The 14,924-nt window shown below is 37.5% G+C and overlaps 1 protein-coding gene across 17 annotated transcripts in view; it reads right to left on the bottom strand.

Annotated features, from left to right (window-relative positions):
* TMCC1 (transmembrane and coiled-coil domain family 1) overlaps window positions 1-14,924 on the bottom strand; it is a 251,308-nt gene that overhangs the window by 46,610 nt on the left and 189,774 nt on the right. Inside the window, exon 4 of one of the 17 annotated variants that reach the window (XM_070237210.1) lies at window positions 6,652-6,710. The exons of 12 other annotated variants lie outside the window; for them this stretch is intronic. Coding sequence is in view for 1 of the 5 variants with exons in the window: in XM_014731399.3 (XP_014586885.1) it covers window positions 2,121-2,183 (63 nt within the window). In the remaining 4 variants the exon portion in view is untranslated. Of the gene's footprint in view, window positions 1-1,822; window positions 2,497-6,651; window positions 6,711-14,924 lie in introns of those variants that run through there. 4 more of the 17 variants (XM_014731399.3, XM_023619928.2, XM_070237212.1 and 1 more) reach the window with 4 other exon arrangements.

Genomic DNA, 14,924 nt, shown 5'->3' with positions numbered 1-14,924 from the left:
GATCTATTTATATAGCATGTTTCCCCCACTCCAGTCACTGGTTTTTCTCAGCCCCTGCTGCTCATCCTGTTTATTCTTACCATAGGGCCTTTGCACATGTAATACTGCCCTACTTGTCCCTTCTTCAACTCTCAGCCAGGCATTCTGCTAGGTGCTTAGGCACATAATGATGAACAAAACAAAGTCTCTGTCTTGATGAGACTTAGGGCTCAGTAACGCAAAGCTGTAAAGACAGGAAAACCAGTAATCAAATAACATAAATTGTGAAAAGTACTACAAAGAAAAAAGAATAGAGTGCTGTGAGAAAAGGAATAATGTAAGGGAGGGAAACCTATTTTAGTTGGGAGGTCATAGAAGAATTTTTTTGAACAGGGGCATTTGAATTGAACCCTCAAAGACAGAAAAGGAAGTTGTTACTTTAACCAGGACATAAATGAAGAAAAGCATTATTACTGTAGGTTTCATGTGCCAAGAAAATATAGAATTTGGAATTTTATCATAATGAAGATGAAATATAGTTAATGGAGCAATTCAAAAAAAGAAAAAAGATTTGTCTATTCTTCTTAGAATTCACTTGGTATAAAGCTGAGACTGTTACCAAAAAGGCTTAAGTAAAGAGCAGAAGGATGCTGAGAGAGGAAAAGGTCAGTAAACAGGTAGGGGGTCACCTACCCATTAACTTAACGGAGTATATGGATAGCTGTATTTACAAGGCTTACATAATCAATGAGTCAGCAAAAAGTCAGGTGTCAAAGGATCTCTTCTGTGCCCACTCTAAGCAGCTAGGAAACTTGGCTCTCTCTACTGGTGAGAAGAGGATCCCAAGAAAAAGATCTGAGATAGATTAATAAAACAGTCACCATAACTTCTAGCAATACTTGCCTAAGTTAGGGTGAGGAAAAGTAAATCTTCATGCTTAGAAAAACATAAGAAACAGGATCCAACTTAAAATAGATTAGAGCAAGGTGATTCTGGTAGGAGTTCACATATCTAATGTGACTCATTTGTTTAGCTTGTGCTAAAATGCTTATTAAAAATTCCAAAATTAAGACTGCAAAATCTGCTAAAAGCAAAGCCTAGGTTTTAAAAAGAAAATGTTTTTATCTTTCTTGGGGTCCATAAATATTTCAGGGATACTTCTATAAATATTTTTTCTCTAATAAAGGCTAATATGTATAAATAGTAACAGAAATAGGTTTTATAATGATACAACTGGGTCTGGCAAAGAAAAAGGTACAAAATAGAACATAAAAGGGATTAAGTCACAGTACAAGCAAAGAGACACAGCACTAACAACCACTTAACACTAAACAGCAATGATAATAAAACCAAGACAAACACCCACCAACGCACAGCTATGAAAATAGCCGACTCCTCAACCTGCCTTCCTCCACCTCCATACTTATGTTCTCAACCCATTACTGCTCCAGTGGCAACAACTCAGTAAGAGGAGGAGGCCTTTATTTTTTCTTCTCCACTTAGGCCATAGTGAAAGCTGGAAAAAAAGGGGGGTAATTATGACTGTTCAAAGAAGGGAAAGGATATCTAATTGTTAGTCAGCATTCTTTGCTCTCGAAATTCCTGGCTTCTGCCTGCTCATGGATATCTGAGAAAACTTGATGATTATCTCTAAAGGTCACAACTAAATGATCAGAAATAATGTTTTCCTTTCTAGTTCCCTTGGCTATCCTTTTCCATCAAATGTGAATTTGCAAAATGTTTTAGTTATTGTTAAGAGGCAATTCTATGTAGCTGACAGAGAAAAATAAAAAAATAAGAAAAAAAACCACGCCAAAAAACACAAGCAACACATTCATCTTACCAAAACCCCCTCTCAGGCAGTCTGCTGATTGTGCTTGCCACAAAGCTCATCCTTCATTTGTGCACTGCCAGAGCAAGCTTGGATCGTGAAAACAAATCAAAACCTCTTTTGGCTATAAGCTCATTCCATTTGTCCCAGCTTCCAAACTGCAAGGGAGCTGTGGCATAGTCTGTTACGGCTGCACATACTTGGTTTCCGAGAATAACGATGTAAATGAGGACAGCTACCACTGGGAATGCCTTCCCTTACCAAAGAGCCAGCCGAAATGAAGCTTCTAGTGGATCCCTGGGCTTCTCACCTTCACAGCCTCAGAGAAGTGCCTTTCACAGAACAGGCAGGTACAGCCGCACCACATCAACATCCCCGCATAGCCAGTCCTCCGCAGTGCCCACCTCAGCCTACATACAGTTCCGGTTTTGTCTCTTGCATCAACTCTTCGAGCTTTCTACATCTGGAAGCCTGGGAGGACTCTGTGCTGAATAAACAGAAAGCTTCTGCCAAACAAGCAGAACAAGCGTGTGTGTGTGCGTGCGTGCGCAGTTTGCCAGAGCTACTAATGCAAATGAATAGTTTGACTCTGAGAATGGAGATCACAGACAGTATCTGCCTCTCTTCTAGAGCTGTAAGCATCTTTTATAAAAGACAAAAGCATCAAACTGGTAGAATTTAAAGCTACAGGGCATTAATTCAACACTCACATTTGTCTTCTCATTTAAAACCAGATAAGGTTTGGAGAATAGCTTAAAGAAGGTTAAAAATATTCTCAATAAAATAACACTGTTTAGGTTGCTTGGTTCATTAAATATAAAGAAAAAACAAGCTACCCATGTTTTGATAAAGGACTAAAAGATTGCTAGAACAGATTTCCATGCTTTCCTAACATTTCTTCTATTATTTTTCATTTTAGGTTCACAAAAACATTTAAGTGAAAATTAAGCAAGAAAAAGAAAATTGAGCATGAGACCTTCAAGTCTTATTCACTATGGACAAAGGGGAAAAATGCTTCTGAACGAAAAGGACTGAAGCTCTCTGAAATTTAAGCAACAGATTAAAACACCATAATTGTAAGCCCAGGCTCAGCCCCTGTACCATCAAATACTCTTTATTAAATACGCATGATACCATATGAAAGTGAACATCTTAAAGAGATTGTTCCTGCCCGGAAAAAGTCACTTGGGATTGAGGCAAGCTATCAGATCTGAGCTTTATTTGTTCATTCGTAAAAGCAGTTTCGAAGAATGTACACAGGAAGATTTTTTTTTTTTTTGAGTAAGATTAGCCCTGAGCTAACTACTGCCAGTCCTCCTCTTTTTTTGCTGAGGAAGCCTGGCTCTGAGCTAAGATTGTGCCCATCTTCCTCTACTTTATACGTGGGACACCTACCACAGCATGGCGTGCCAAGCAGTGCCATGTCCGCACCCGGGATCCAAACCAGCGAACCCCAGGCTGCTGAGAAGTGGGACGTGCGAACTTAACTGCTGCGCCACCGGGCTAGCCCCCCACAGGAAGAATTTTAATGATTAGAAAATACAGTATAGCATGTATAATGTATAATATCTAGTAACATTTCTCTGAGATCAATATGTAGAAAGGAACTGGATGTGAAGACCATTTGATATACTACAGTATAGTCCTTTCCATGAGCCTAAAGCTGTGATAATTTCTGTACTTCTACTTAAGTATGGGGCTGGAAGCTCAGGCTAGCACAGTACTGAGAGGTCAAAGAAAGTCTTTCTAAAGCACCTTGAATGAATTTGAAGAAAATTCTGGGTTGAAACTATGGCTCCAGAAATTTCTCTTCTATCTCTAGAGGCACAGAACTCTGACCTTGACTCTCCAGAATTAATTAATAAAGAATTTTATGACTGAATATAAGTTTTGTCTTTGCTTAAAAATTAGGTTGTGGGGCTGGCCCCATGGCAGAGTGGTTAAGTCCGTGCGCTCTGCTGCAGGTGGCCCAGTGTTTCGTTGGTTCGAATCCTGGGCGCAGACATGGCACTGCTCATCAAACCATGCTGAGGCAGTGTCCCATATGCCACAACTAGAATGACCCACAACGAAGAGTATACAACTATGTACCAGGGGGCTTTGGGGAGAAAAAGGAAAAATAATAAAATCTTTAAAAAAAAAAATTAGGTTGTAAGGTTTCAACAGAGTAAATATCTGTTTCTACAAAAACAATGACAAAAAACTCGTTCCTGCGCTGCTAGCATCAACACTAGCTGATGTTTGTTTAATTCTGTTTATTAACGTTTTTAATATACATTCCTTTAAGACAATTGTGTTCATCATAGAAAACTGTGAAAACACAAGCGGGCATAAAAAAAAAGCAAAAATTATTTGTAATCTAACCACTCAGAGAAAGCCAAACCAAACACTGTTATGAAGCTCTTCTATCCTCTTTTCTACCATTAAAATCACTGAAGCATGTGTTGGGAAGGTTCTATTAGATCAAAACTACCTTGATTGGATGAGCCATCATATGGAACACAGAAGCCCTGAAAAGTTGCCTGGGTCTAAAGTAGATCTTGTGTATACGAAATGTTCATTACATATTTGTATGAGAGTCATGATCTTACCTTAAAAAAATTATCCTTAAACAGTTTTTTTTGCTGAGGAAGATTTGCCCTGGGCTAACATCCATGCCAATCTTCCTCTATTTTTTAGTATGTGGGCTGCCAGCACAGCATGGCCACTAACAGGCCCCTACGGAGGTGTAGGTCTGTGCCCAGGGAACCGAACCTGGGCTGCCGAAGCAGAGCCTGCCAAACTTAACCACTAAGCAACTAAGGTTGGCCCCTTAAAAACAGTTTTTGAAGTTCCACTGAGATGCCAATGGATTTACCTGAGTTGCCAGAGAAGTACCCTTTGTTGGCTGTATTAGCCTGCGTACATCTCTTCTGGGCTCCCAAAGTAAATCCCAATTGGCAATAGAACTTTAATTTTGCTCACTTTCTAGTTCTCTCATTTTTTCCCCCTTCTTGCTGATTTTGTTTTTGTTTCCGGTTTACGCACAGTTGGTAATTTACTCCTCACTGATGGCAGCACAGATCAAGAATTTGATTTTTCTGGTTTGACCATTTGGCAGTCTCTGTAGAAGAGTGATAGATATCTATTTTCTGTTGGGTAAGAAACCAAAAGAGAATTTACTTTGTTAGACTTTTCTTTCATTGATTTGTCTATACTGAGCTCAACTCAAGAATGCATGTATATATTATAAAGGAGAATAGCTCTTTGAGATCTTTATTAAGGTTTTGTATTTTTGTGTTTATTTTTGACCCATGGCTGAGGTTGTAGAACTGAAGCCATAGATAGCTCTATGTGTTGGTGGCCCAGGGTTTTACCGGTTCCAATCCTGGACGCAGACATGGCACCGCTCCGTTAAGCCATGCTGAGGCTGTGTCCCACATAGTAGAACTAGAAGGACCTACAACTAGGATACACAACTACGTACTGAGGGGCTTTGGGGAGAAGAAGGACAAAAAGGACTGGCAAGAGATGTTAGCTCAGGTGCCAATCTAAAAAATAACCAACCAACCTAGAAATAAGAAACATTCTTGTAAAAGAGCTACGATTCTTTACAATTGAATTCCTTTATATGTTTATTATGTTTTATTGTCATTTTGATTAAACAACCAAGTATTGTTCTCACCCATGAGCCTAACTTAATCAAGGGCCCAATCTCCTTTGATAACTGTTTTAATTTAGCCTTCCCAACACGGGATCCTAAATATAGAAAAATGAAACTTTCAGGATGACTTTTACTCCTCAAACTATCTGTGAGAGTCTCATGGAAAGGACTGTACAAAGTACTCTATAAACTACTGCTTTTCCAAAGAACAGACTCTTGGGGACGTGCTTCTGAGCTGACAACGCTTAGGTAACTTTCAGACTGTGCCAGTGGACAGGATCAGGATTTCCAGGATGCTTTTCAGTCCAGAAGCAAATGTTTCATGAAAACAGATTGTTGACCGGAGTTCTGTTTTTTTTTGTTTTTTTTTTTTTAAAGATTTTATTTTTTCCTTTTTCTCCCCAAAGCCCCCCGGCACATAGTTGTATATTCTTCGTTGTGGGTCCTTCTAGTTGTGGCATGTGGGACGCTGCCTCAGCGTGGTTTGATGAGCAGTGTCATGTCCGCGCCCAGGATTCGAACCAACGAAACACTGGGCCGCCTGCAGCGGAGCGCGCGAACTTAACCGCTCGGCCACGGGGCCAGCCCCCCGAGTTCTGTTTTTAATTATTTTTCCAGGTTCCATCTGAACAAGAATTAACTACACAGGACTAAATGAACTGATGAGGGAAATTTTATCATGGTTATTTGTTTAGAGTATTGTTGATGTTATCTTAATGTTCTATTTTTTGTGGCTATATGAGGAAGCCCTTTCACACTTTCTTCCAAAACTATTTCTAACCCACATTTTAGCAGACTCTGCTTTTGTGATCTGAAATAAAATATTAAGTGGTATCTGATTTTCACTGAATCTTCAGCATTCAGAAACTTACTGAGTTTTCCTCAACTCTTTATGGCAATATAGTTACTTGCATAGGATCGATACCAATCTTATCCCCTTTTTATCAGGGTACAACTGGATTTTGTAACCATACATACCTGGAATGTCATATTTGAGAATGATTCTTATTTAATCACATGTGAAAAAACAAATTAAGGAATCAGAGTTGGCTTTATAAATACCTATGACAAAGCCCTCTTAGGTAAACTGACCTGATGCCTCATTTACAGGGTCCCTGGCTTATAGGCAAGAGAGAAGTAACTTACTTCCTGGCAAGCCTTAGCACATGTTGGAGACTTGAAAATGAGATTAACTCACCCAAATTTATCAGCACTGCAGGTAAAATCTAGTGAGTTTCTCTGGCGTGGTTTCCTTACCTTGGGATAGGAAATAATAGAGGTGTTTAAAAGTTCAATCTAAGATTCCTCATGAAAGCTTCTAAACACAAGTTAATCTGTTAGCCTTGGTTGTTCAAAACTGTATCACTCTGGATTTGCAAAGAAAATTCAAGGATGTCTACATGATTAATTAGCACTCTTCCTGCACCTATGTAAATAATAAGGTCAAACTTAATGAGACCAACCATTATCTTTGGAAATTATTCGTGATCACGAAAGATGGGAGACTGTCAGCAAAAATCGTGAAAGACTGAAATTTTAAGTGACCTTTCAAGGGAATGTCTGGGGTTGTCTACTGGATCCTTTGAGGTTATCTGATTTTATGAAGGTCTACATCTTTGTCTTTGGCTAGGTTAATTTGCAACCTGTAGAGATGAAAATTACCTTGTGGATAGTGTAGGGACCTGAAATTGGCCACCCCAAGATATGTCTCTTTGGCATCAGGATTATTTGAGGCTGATTGCTTTTGATAAACTGGGACAGGGAAGGAGGCTCTGAGGAATGGAACTTGCCCTTTGTTAGGACACATTTACATTTGTAAGGTAAATCTCTATCTGTAAATGGTGCCTCCCTCTCTGTACCAGGAAGAAGAAAGGAGATGACCTTCTCTCTAGAAACTCTTAATCAATACCAAAGGTAAGGACTTAAATCTGCATTTTATCGTGCTTCTCTGGTAACCTCCTGTAACTGACTTCCCTCTCCCTCCCAACGTTGGCATCTCCTTAAAGATTAAGCATCTTTCCTTAGGCTGGGAACCGATTGCAGCGCTCATCTGTGACCCCCCCAGCCCAAGGTAACACATCTGCCACCGCGCTGCGTTCACTGAGACAGCAGACCTATCTGCTGTTTCCATAAAGAGCTGTGCTGACAGAGCAGCCTCGTGACTATTGTAAAAGGGACATTTCAATCATATGTGAAACACCCTGTTTGGGGGTATATAACCACTCTGTGCACCCCACTTCTTCGGTGCCCTTTCTTCTTTCAGGAAGAAAGGCCCCGGGCCATGGTTCCTGATAAAGCTTTGTTTAATTTTCTCTTGCTATTCTGTCTCATGTGAATTTAATTCGTTCTCCAGCCAGACGAACCCACATTTGGGAAGAGGAAATGTCTTCCTCCCCTACAGTAGTGTTGGTGGTGCAATGCAAATAAATTCTGTCTGATAGAGAAAATAAATTTCCCTAAGTCCAATTCTCAATTGGACTAATTTTAACACCTTACCGGTTCCCAACAACTGGTTAATTAGTGAGTTAAAATCTTTGACATGTGTTCAGTGTTGTATGAAAGTCATAATCTTACCTTTAAAAATAACCTTTAACATTTGGATCCTTACCTTTTATTTCTCAAAGTATCCAATTAAAAAGCAATTGTTTAGTTGGAGTTAGCAGAGACTTCTGCCTACTTTTATAAGGCTCTTACAAAAGAGTGAAGAACTATTTTTACATTTGTAAAGAGTTGTAAAGAACAAAAAAACACAAAAGAATATTTAAGAGAGACATATGTGGCCCTCAAAGCCTAAAATGTTATTTGGTTCTTTACAAAAAAAAAAGTCTGTCAATACCTGCTTTAGATCGAAGTTACAGCATCTCAACTGGCAAAGATATTTTAATGAGCGATCAACTTGACAATATAGAAGAGACTGAAGATTAAGTCAGCATTTAGCAGCCAAGTCAAATTAGGATCCAGACTGAGAAAACAGGCTCCTTAACTAAAATACTACCTAGAGATGTATCAGGGATATTTTATTTGATGACACAAAAAGGTTCCTTTAAAAAAATCTAAAAACGCTTGTTACTTTATAAAGAAATTGTTTAATACCAGTTTTTCATTAAGCATTTTTCAGACTTCTCAACACTGATTAAAGTTTACTGAATATACCCTTGGACAGAAACAAAACTGAACACAAGTTTCATTAGACTCTAATTTATGAAATAAATTTACACATTGCTGAATAAGTGCCACATAATCTGGATAATAACAGACAAAAAATAACCTACTAAATTCAGAATTACCTCTGACAAGAAAATATTTTTTCCCCTCAGTAACACAAACCTACAATAATATCTTTATTGTGTTCAACACTATTGAGTATTAGAAGGATGTTGAAAATTTCACAGGAAAACAGATTTTATCCTTCCAAAAGACTCCTGGGGAAAAGATGTCTTTTAAAAACTTCTTTATTATACAACATTTCAAACATATATATAAAAGCAGAGAGGATAATGAATCCTGTGCACTCTTCACCCAGCCTCAATTATTAACTTATGGCTCAAACTTGCCCCCTCCTCACAATTATTTGGAAGAAAATCTCAGACAAAGGATGTTCTTTATTAAAACGCAGGCTAATTCCAGAGGCTTCCCTATATTATTAAAGCTATCTCAGCCATCAGACTTCATGAATACTACTTTATTTTTCAGATAAAATGCCTCATGTTCTCCTTCTCTTTCACCCTTTACCATGTTTTATTCACGAAGGCTCCACTGGGGAAAACTGTCCAAAGACTATAGAACTTGTTCTGTTCCTATAGACTGACATTCTTTGATGTTGATGACTGATGACTGACTGGGTAAGTTTTTCCCAAAGTGGCAAAAGATGGGAAAAGCAAAGTTGAGTCAAGGAAGAAAAATGATAAATCTAGTAAATCAGTTACTATCTGTAGTCATAGATAGCAGAGAAAAAATTTGCAAGACACTAAAGTTAAAATGTGTCACATAAGCTGGCTGTGCATTCCTCAAGGAGTCTCTTTCTCCTGCTCTCCTCCACGTGGCAACTAGTTCAACTAAAAAGTCTCTAACTGTATAGAGGTAGGTTTTGTCTGACTTCTGCAGCTCTCTTTATGCAAAAGCAAACTCCCATAATCAGTCAGTGGGTGGGGGGAGCAGAAAAATGACAAAGCAAGGAAGTGGAAAGGGGTTTAAAATCTTTTGAGATTACTGTGGTCAGATGAACCTCTAAATAAGGCAAGCACTTTCTTTTACTGCTTAGAACCAATTAGCTCAGAAAGGAGTGCAACAAAGGGTTTTGCTTAGTGCCAAAGCTAACATCAGAATTACGAGGTTTTAAGAAGGAAGAATATAGGCACTGACCTTCTTCAGAAACTAGCTAAATTACCCGCAGTGCTATCCCAGACACTTAATAAGTGAAGCCTGCTTATTTAGATTCTTAAAGGAATCATGTACCACAATGTCATTTACCACCTAAGGGGCTCAAAGGTGCTCCTGGGAGCTGTTTCACAACTGCAAAGTACCATAAAGCCTTGACTGGAATACCACTCTTTCACTCAAGGAAGGGCCAGGAAACCCCCTGCAAAGCAACTGCAGAATCATACAAAAATCTATTTCATAAAATGAAGTGGTATAATAAAAATAGTATTTTTGATGTCATGAGACATAGTATAGAATAGTGGTCTCCAACCCGAGGTCCACAAAAGGGTCAAGTTGTTTTCAGGATTTCCAAATGCCCAATGGAATGTGTACTTTCACCCATAATAAAGTTGTATAGGCAGATTAAAATGACAAATATTTAATTTTCTCTGGAATTATAACTACTCCAGGTGGTATCACTACACTAGTGCTCTTCAGAATTGCTGACTGGCTCTTAGTCTATAATTACATTTTTTGGAAAGGGAAAATAATATATGCTGTTTGTAAACAAACATTTTCAAAATAGCAGGCTCATGAGGAAGAAAAAATATAGAGTCTTTGGTGGCACCAGGTTGATTTAATTTTATTTTCTAAATGAGGTCACACCTTCAATGATAAAAAAAATGAAACAAAACAAAAAGCTCAGAAATTTCAAAATTATAAAGTAAATCCCTAGGAGATGCCAAGTATATTCTACATCTGAAAAAATACCACCTGGAGGTAACATACAGGTAATGCTATGTTGCTATTCACCATGGCAAAGAGCTGTTTTCTGTCTATACTCCATGAATGTCAGAGCTACATAAGCCATCTCCTGAAAATCCTTACTTAATATCTATTTTATAACTTCCAAATCTCAGGTCAACAACAGACCATACTGGGGCCCTCAGGAACAAAAAATAAACACATCTCCCATATTGTCAGAAAATACAAAAATTGTTAAAATGAAGAAAAATGGCATTCAATAGGCTATTTCAAGTCCATGTAGAGAACAAGGATTTATCTCAATTTATTCCTTCCAAAATATTACTAGCTATAAATGGTTTGGGGGTGGGGGACAGATACGAAGCTATTACATCTTTAAATAACCTGGCTTCATTATTCTTTGTTATTTAATTTTCCATTCAATTGCATAGACCCATAGTGTTTCCAAATATTCTTTAAGAATGGCCATATGACTCAAAATATCAAGAAAGAATAGGAAGCAAGGTGAAGACACAGACACTGTAGACAATAACTGGCTACTGATGGACATGTAAGTCTTGCCAAATTTCTTAAAGTTTGTTATTAAAAAACAACCAAATCGTCAATTTCTCATTCCTTTACCCTTTTTCTGAGATACCATCACATTATAGTACTCTATTTTTCACATCATTAAGCTTAGACAATAGGCCTTATTATATTAGTAAGATGGGGTTGGAAGGTTACTGTCTGCAAGAGGAGACAGAATTGAGAGCTTTGCCACTCATCAGTTGTGGGACTTGTGTGATTTAGAGAGCTTATAATGAATCAAGGTTTAGTATCTAACAGGACTGGAGCTTACAGGGTTGAGGTTGGAGATGAAAAACTAGAGAAAGCATAAATAGGATGGTTGATGAGAAAAGATGAATTGTCAAAGGAGAATGAAAAGACAGTAAGTATAATATTTAGCTATTAACATCAGAAAATATACTTAATAAATACTGTTAAATGAAAGAATAAATGAGTAAATAAATCTTTAGTATTAGTTAAAATTTAGAATAAAAGACAAAGGAAAATTTTACTCTGATGCAGATGAGATGATCTGAGTTACTACTCACTTGTCCCCCATTTCTTCCTGAGACATTATGATTTAACACATTCTGCCTTCTTTGGTAGTTTTAACCTGAGGGATCAAAAGCTTGAAGAAGAGAGGTGAGAGACTAGAGGTAAGAATACTGAAACATGATAAGGATTGGAGTAAAGGAGTTGTAGAAGAGATGTAAAAGAAAAGGGCTAGTGATTCTTCTGAAGAAGGAACCAAGAGGATTTGTTGACAGTGGAGATGAAAGAGAAGAATGAATCAAAGATGATGCCCAAGCTTCCAGCGTAAGAGAATGGTGATGCAGTTCCAACAGGGAAGATGAAAAACAGGGTTAGTTTTGGGAAAGAGTATTATGAATTCAAATTTAGGTATTTTGAACTGCAATAAGGGAAAAACAGTTACTTAGAAATCATTAGAAAAAAAGTGAAGCTGAAATTTTGATCCAAAGAAAAGGATCTCCTAGGGGTACTTCTATAACTGGTGTCAATATTTAATGTAAGTTGACAAATACAAAGCCAAATATTCACATGCTCTTTGGCCCAAATGTGTTTACATTAAATGGGAACAGAATGTATAAGTGAAAAAGTCCGCTGAGGTCAAAGGTACTAACTTTTCTGAATTCCAAACTCACACCAGGCTTACTGTAATCAAAATGGCTGAATGAGAATCTGCATTGTTTTAGAAAAATAGCACAAGCACAGGTTCACTGTCAAAGTTGAAGCTAAGAAACAACTCACTCCTAGAACTTCACTGAATTGGATCAATCTATAGATGTATACACAGCAGTAGTAATGATTCTAATCATAAAGGAGAAAAGGAAGAAGATAACACGATACTTTTTACTGGGGTCAATAAATATGTTCTAGTATAGAAAGTATAGAGAACTAATGTCCCTTCAAATCTTAATTTAGACACCAGTGTTTCCTCAAAAAACACTCCTAGCTATAAAAAAGGGAATGGCACTGAATGAGAGCTGTACAAAGGGCATCAGGGTAGTAAGGGCATATCACTACCCCTAATATCTGTACAGCTGGGGTTCTCCTTTCTAGTGAGGAAGGAAAAGGAGGAGAATAGAGAAGAGCAGAGGGAGATGGGATATGCCTGGAGACTTTGCTCCCAACCAGGGTTACTTCTGATGTTTTGGCCATTATGGCCTGCTCTATTCACTAAATGCCAGCATCAAGTTCCCTCCCCAAGTCTTTGTGACAACCAAAACATCCTCTCACATTTTCAAAAATTGGGGGTGGGGAGGGACTTAGGGAGGAGTTGATAAGTTCCTGGACATCTGGATTTTACAATTCAAGAGTTTTCACAAAACTTGATTCATTCTTTAAAAACCTATAAGCCTTCAATCTTTTTTTTTTTAAAGACTGGCCCTGAGCTAACAGTTGCTGCCAATCTTTTTTTTTCTTTTTCTTCTTCTCCCCAAAGCTCCCCTGTACATAGTTGTATATTCTTGCTGCAGGTCCTTCTAGTTGTGCTATGTGGGACAGTGCCTCAGCATGGCCTGATGAGCAGTGCTAGGTCCATGCCCAGGTTGCAAACTGGTGAAACCCCCGGCCGCTGAAGCGGAGTGTGCGAACTTAACCACTCAGCCACAGGGCCGGCCCTAAGCCTTCAATCTTGATTTTACTTGCCAGAATCCAATAATAGATGCCATCATGTTCACTGGTCTGATTTCCTCAGCATCAACTTATTTGAGATACTTAAAAAAAAAAAAACCTAACAATAAAATGACTTATTCCAACGAAGAAGAGAGAAGAAATCCTATTCTGAGGTTTCTGTATTCCATTAGAGTACACAGCCTTGGTGGAGTATTTGAATGGGTAAATTAACACAGGTGATCACTGAACGTAATGGTTAAATAAGAACCTATGGCCACAGGTCAACAACCTGTGATCCTACTGGAACTACTCATAAAATAAGGCTCCCTAAAAGTTATATAAGACCAATTCATTTATAATTATAAAAAAGAGGGGGGATACACATAGAGGGCCCTACATTCACTCCTGGTTCTTTAGGACCAGGCAGACAGTGGGTAGACAGTGTAGGCTCAATAAATGTCTGTTGAATGAATCAGTAAGAAATAAAATCATAAATCATATCACCTCAAATACATGCTTATATTATTTAAGTCCATAGCTAGTTGTGGCTGGTTTCTGAATTGGAATCTTCTAATTTTTTTTGTATTCAGTGTTTCACAGAGCCATCTCTGATTGCTAGATAGTGTTTATTTGTGAATTAATTTTAATCCTCTAAGGATTTAGTTTCTGAGATTCTACAACCACATAAAAAGTAGAGCTACAAAAAAAAAAAATTCACAGAATTCCAAATTAGAGTTGCAACAGACCTTAAAAGATAATCTTCCCCATTAAGTGAAATTTATTAGAAATGTCTGGGGGAAAAAATCATTCACAATTAAAATTAGGAGACAAAATTCTCATATAAAACTAAGAAGCAATAAATATAAAAGACCTCTGTTTTCAAGCCATTACTTCCAAAATCAATGCAGAACTGTCTTTAATCTGTTCCTTACTTCAGCAGACACTCAGGGAATAAACATTTTCCATCTTACCATGAATATGTTCCAATAGAATTACTTTTATCTCCTTATGATTTTATAAAAATTAATTTGCAAAACATTTTAAAGTTAAAAACTGAGATAACTGCTAAGGTTTTATGGGGTATTACAGAACTTGCAGGCCGCTAATCCAGGGGGTTGGAATGAAAAAGTCCTAATTAAAATTCCTAATAACTTAGCGCTCTGCCTTGCAAATTAAGGAGAAAACTTTAATAAGACAAATTTGACCATAATCAATAATTATCAAATGCATGTTTAGTGTCTCTTTGTAAACAAAATTGAGATAGGGATATTGTTAGGCACCTCATTTATTCTTTTCCACTAGTAGGAACTCTGTTTTCTCTCAGGGTGTTTTATGTTGTGATTTTATAACAATGTTTCTGATATAATATCCTAATATTAAGGTAATACTAATAATGCTTCCTTTCTAGAATTTTAATTTCAAAGAATGACTAAGATATCCTAATTCTTAAAATTTATTGCAATGAATTTAGGTTAATTATCCCACAAGGCAGACTTTCTTTTTGGTGCAGTATATAAATTACTTTATTAAGAGTCAGAGATTTGCTAGAGAATCTAGTCACAGCATTTAATTTAGTTCCTGTGTTTGCTTTCTCTTTAACTGAAAACGTATTAAGAATAGTTGCCCTTTCCATAAATCATATAAATGTGGTACAGCTGAATCACA

Source organism: Equus caballus, chromosome 16 (assembly GCF_041296265.1).
Source record: "Equus caballus isolate H_3958 breed thoroughbred chromosome 16, TB-T2T, whole genome shotgun sequence".
NCBI lineage: Eukaryota > Metazoa > Chordata > Mammalia > Perissodactyla > Equidae > Equus > Equus caballus.
The sequence above is the reverse complement of the archived record's forward strand: the minus strand, read 5'-3'. Positions and strand labels throughout refer to the sequence as shown.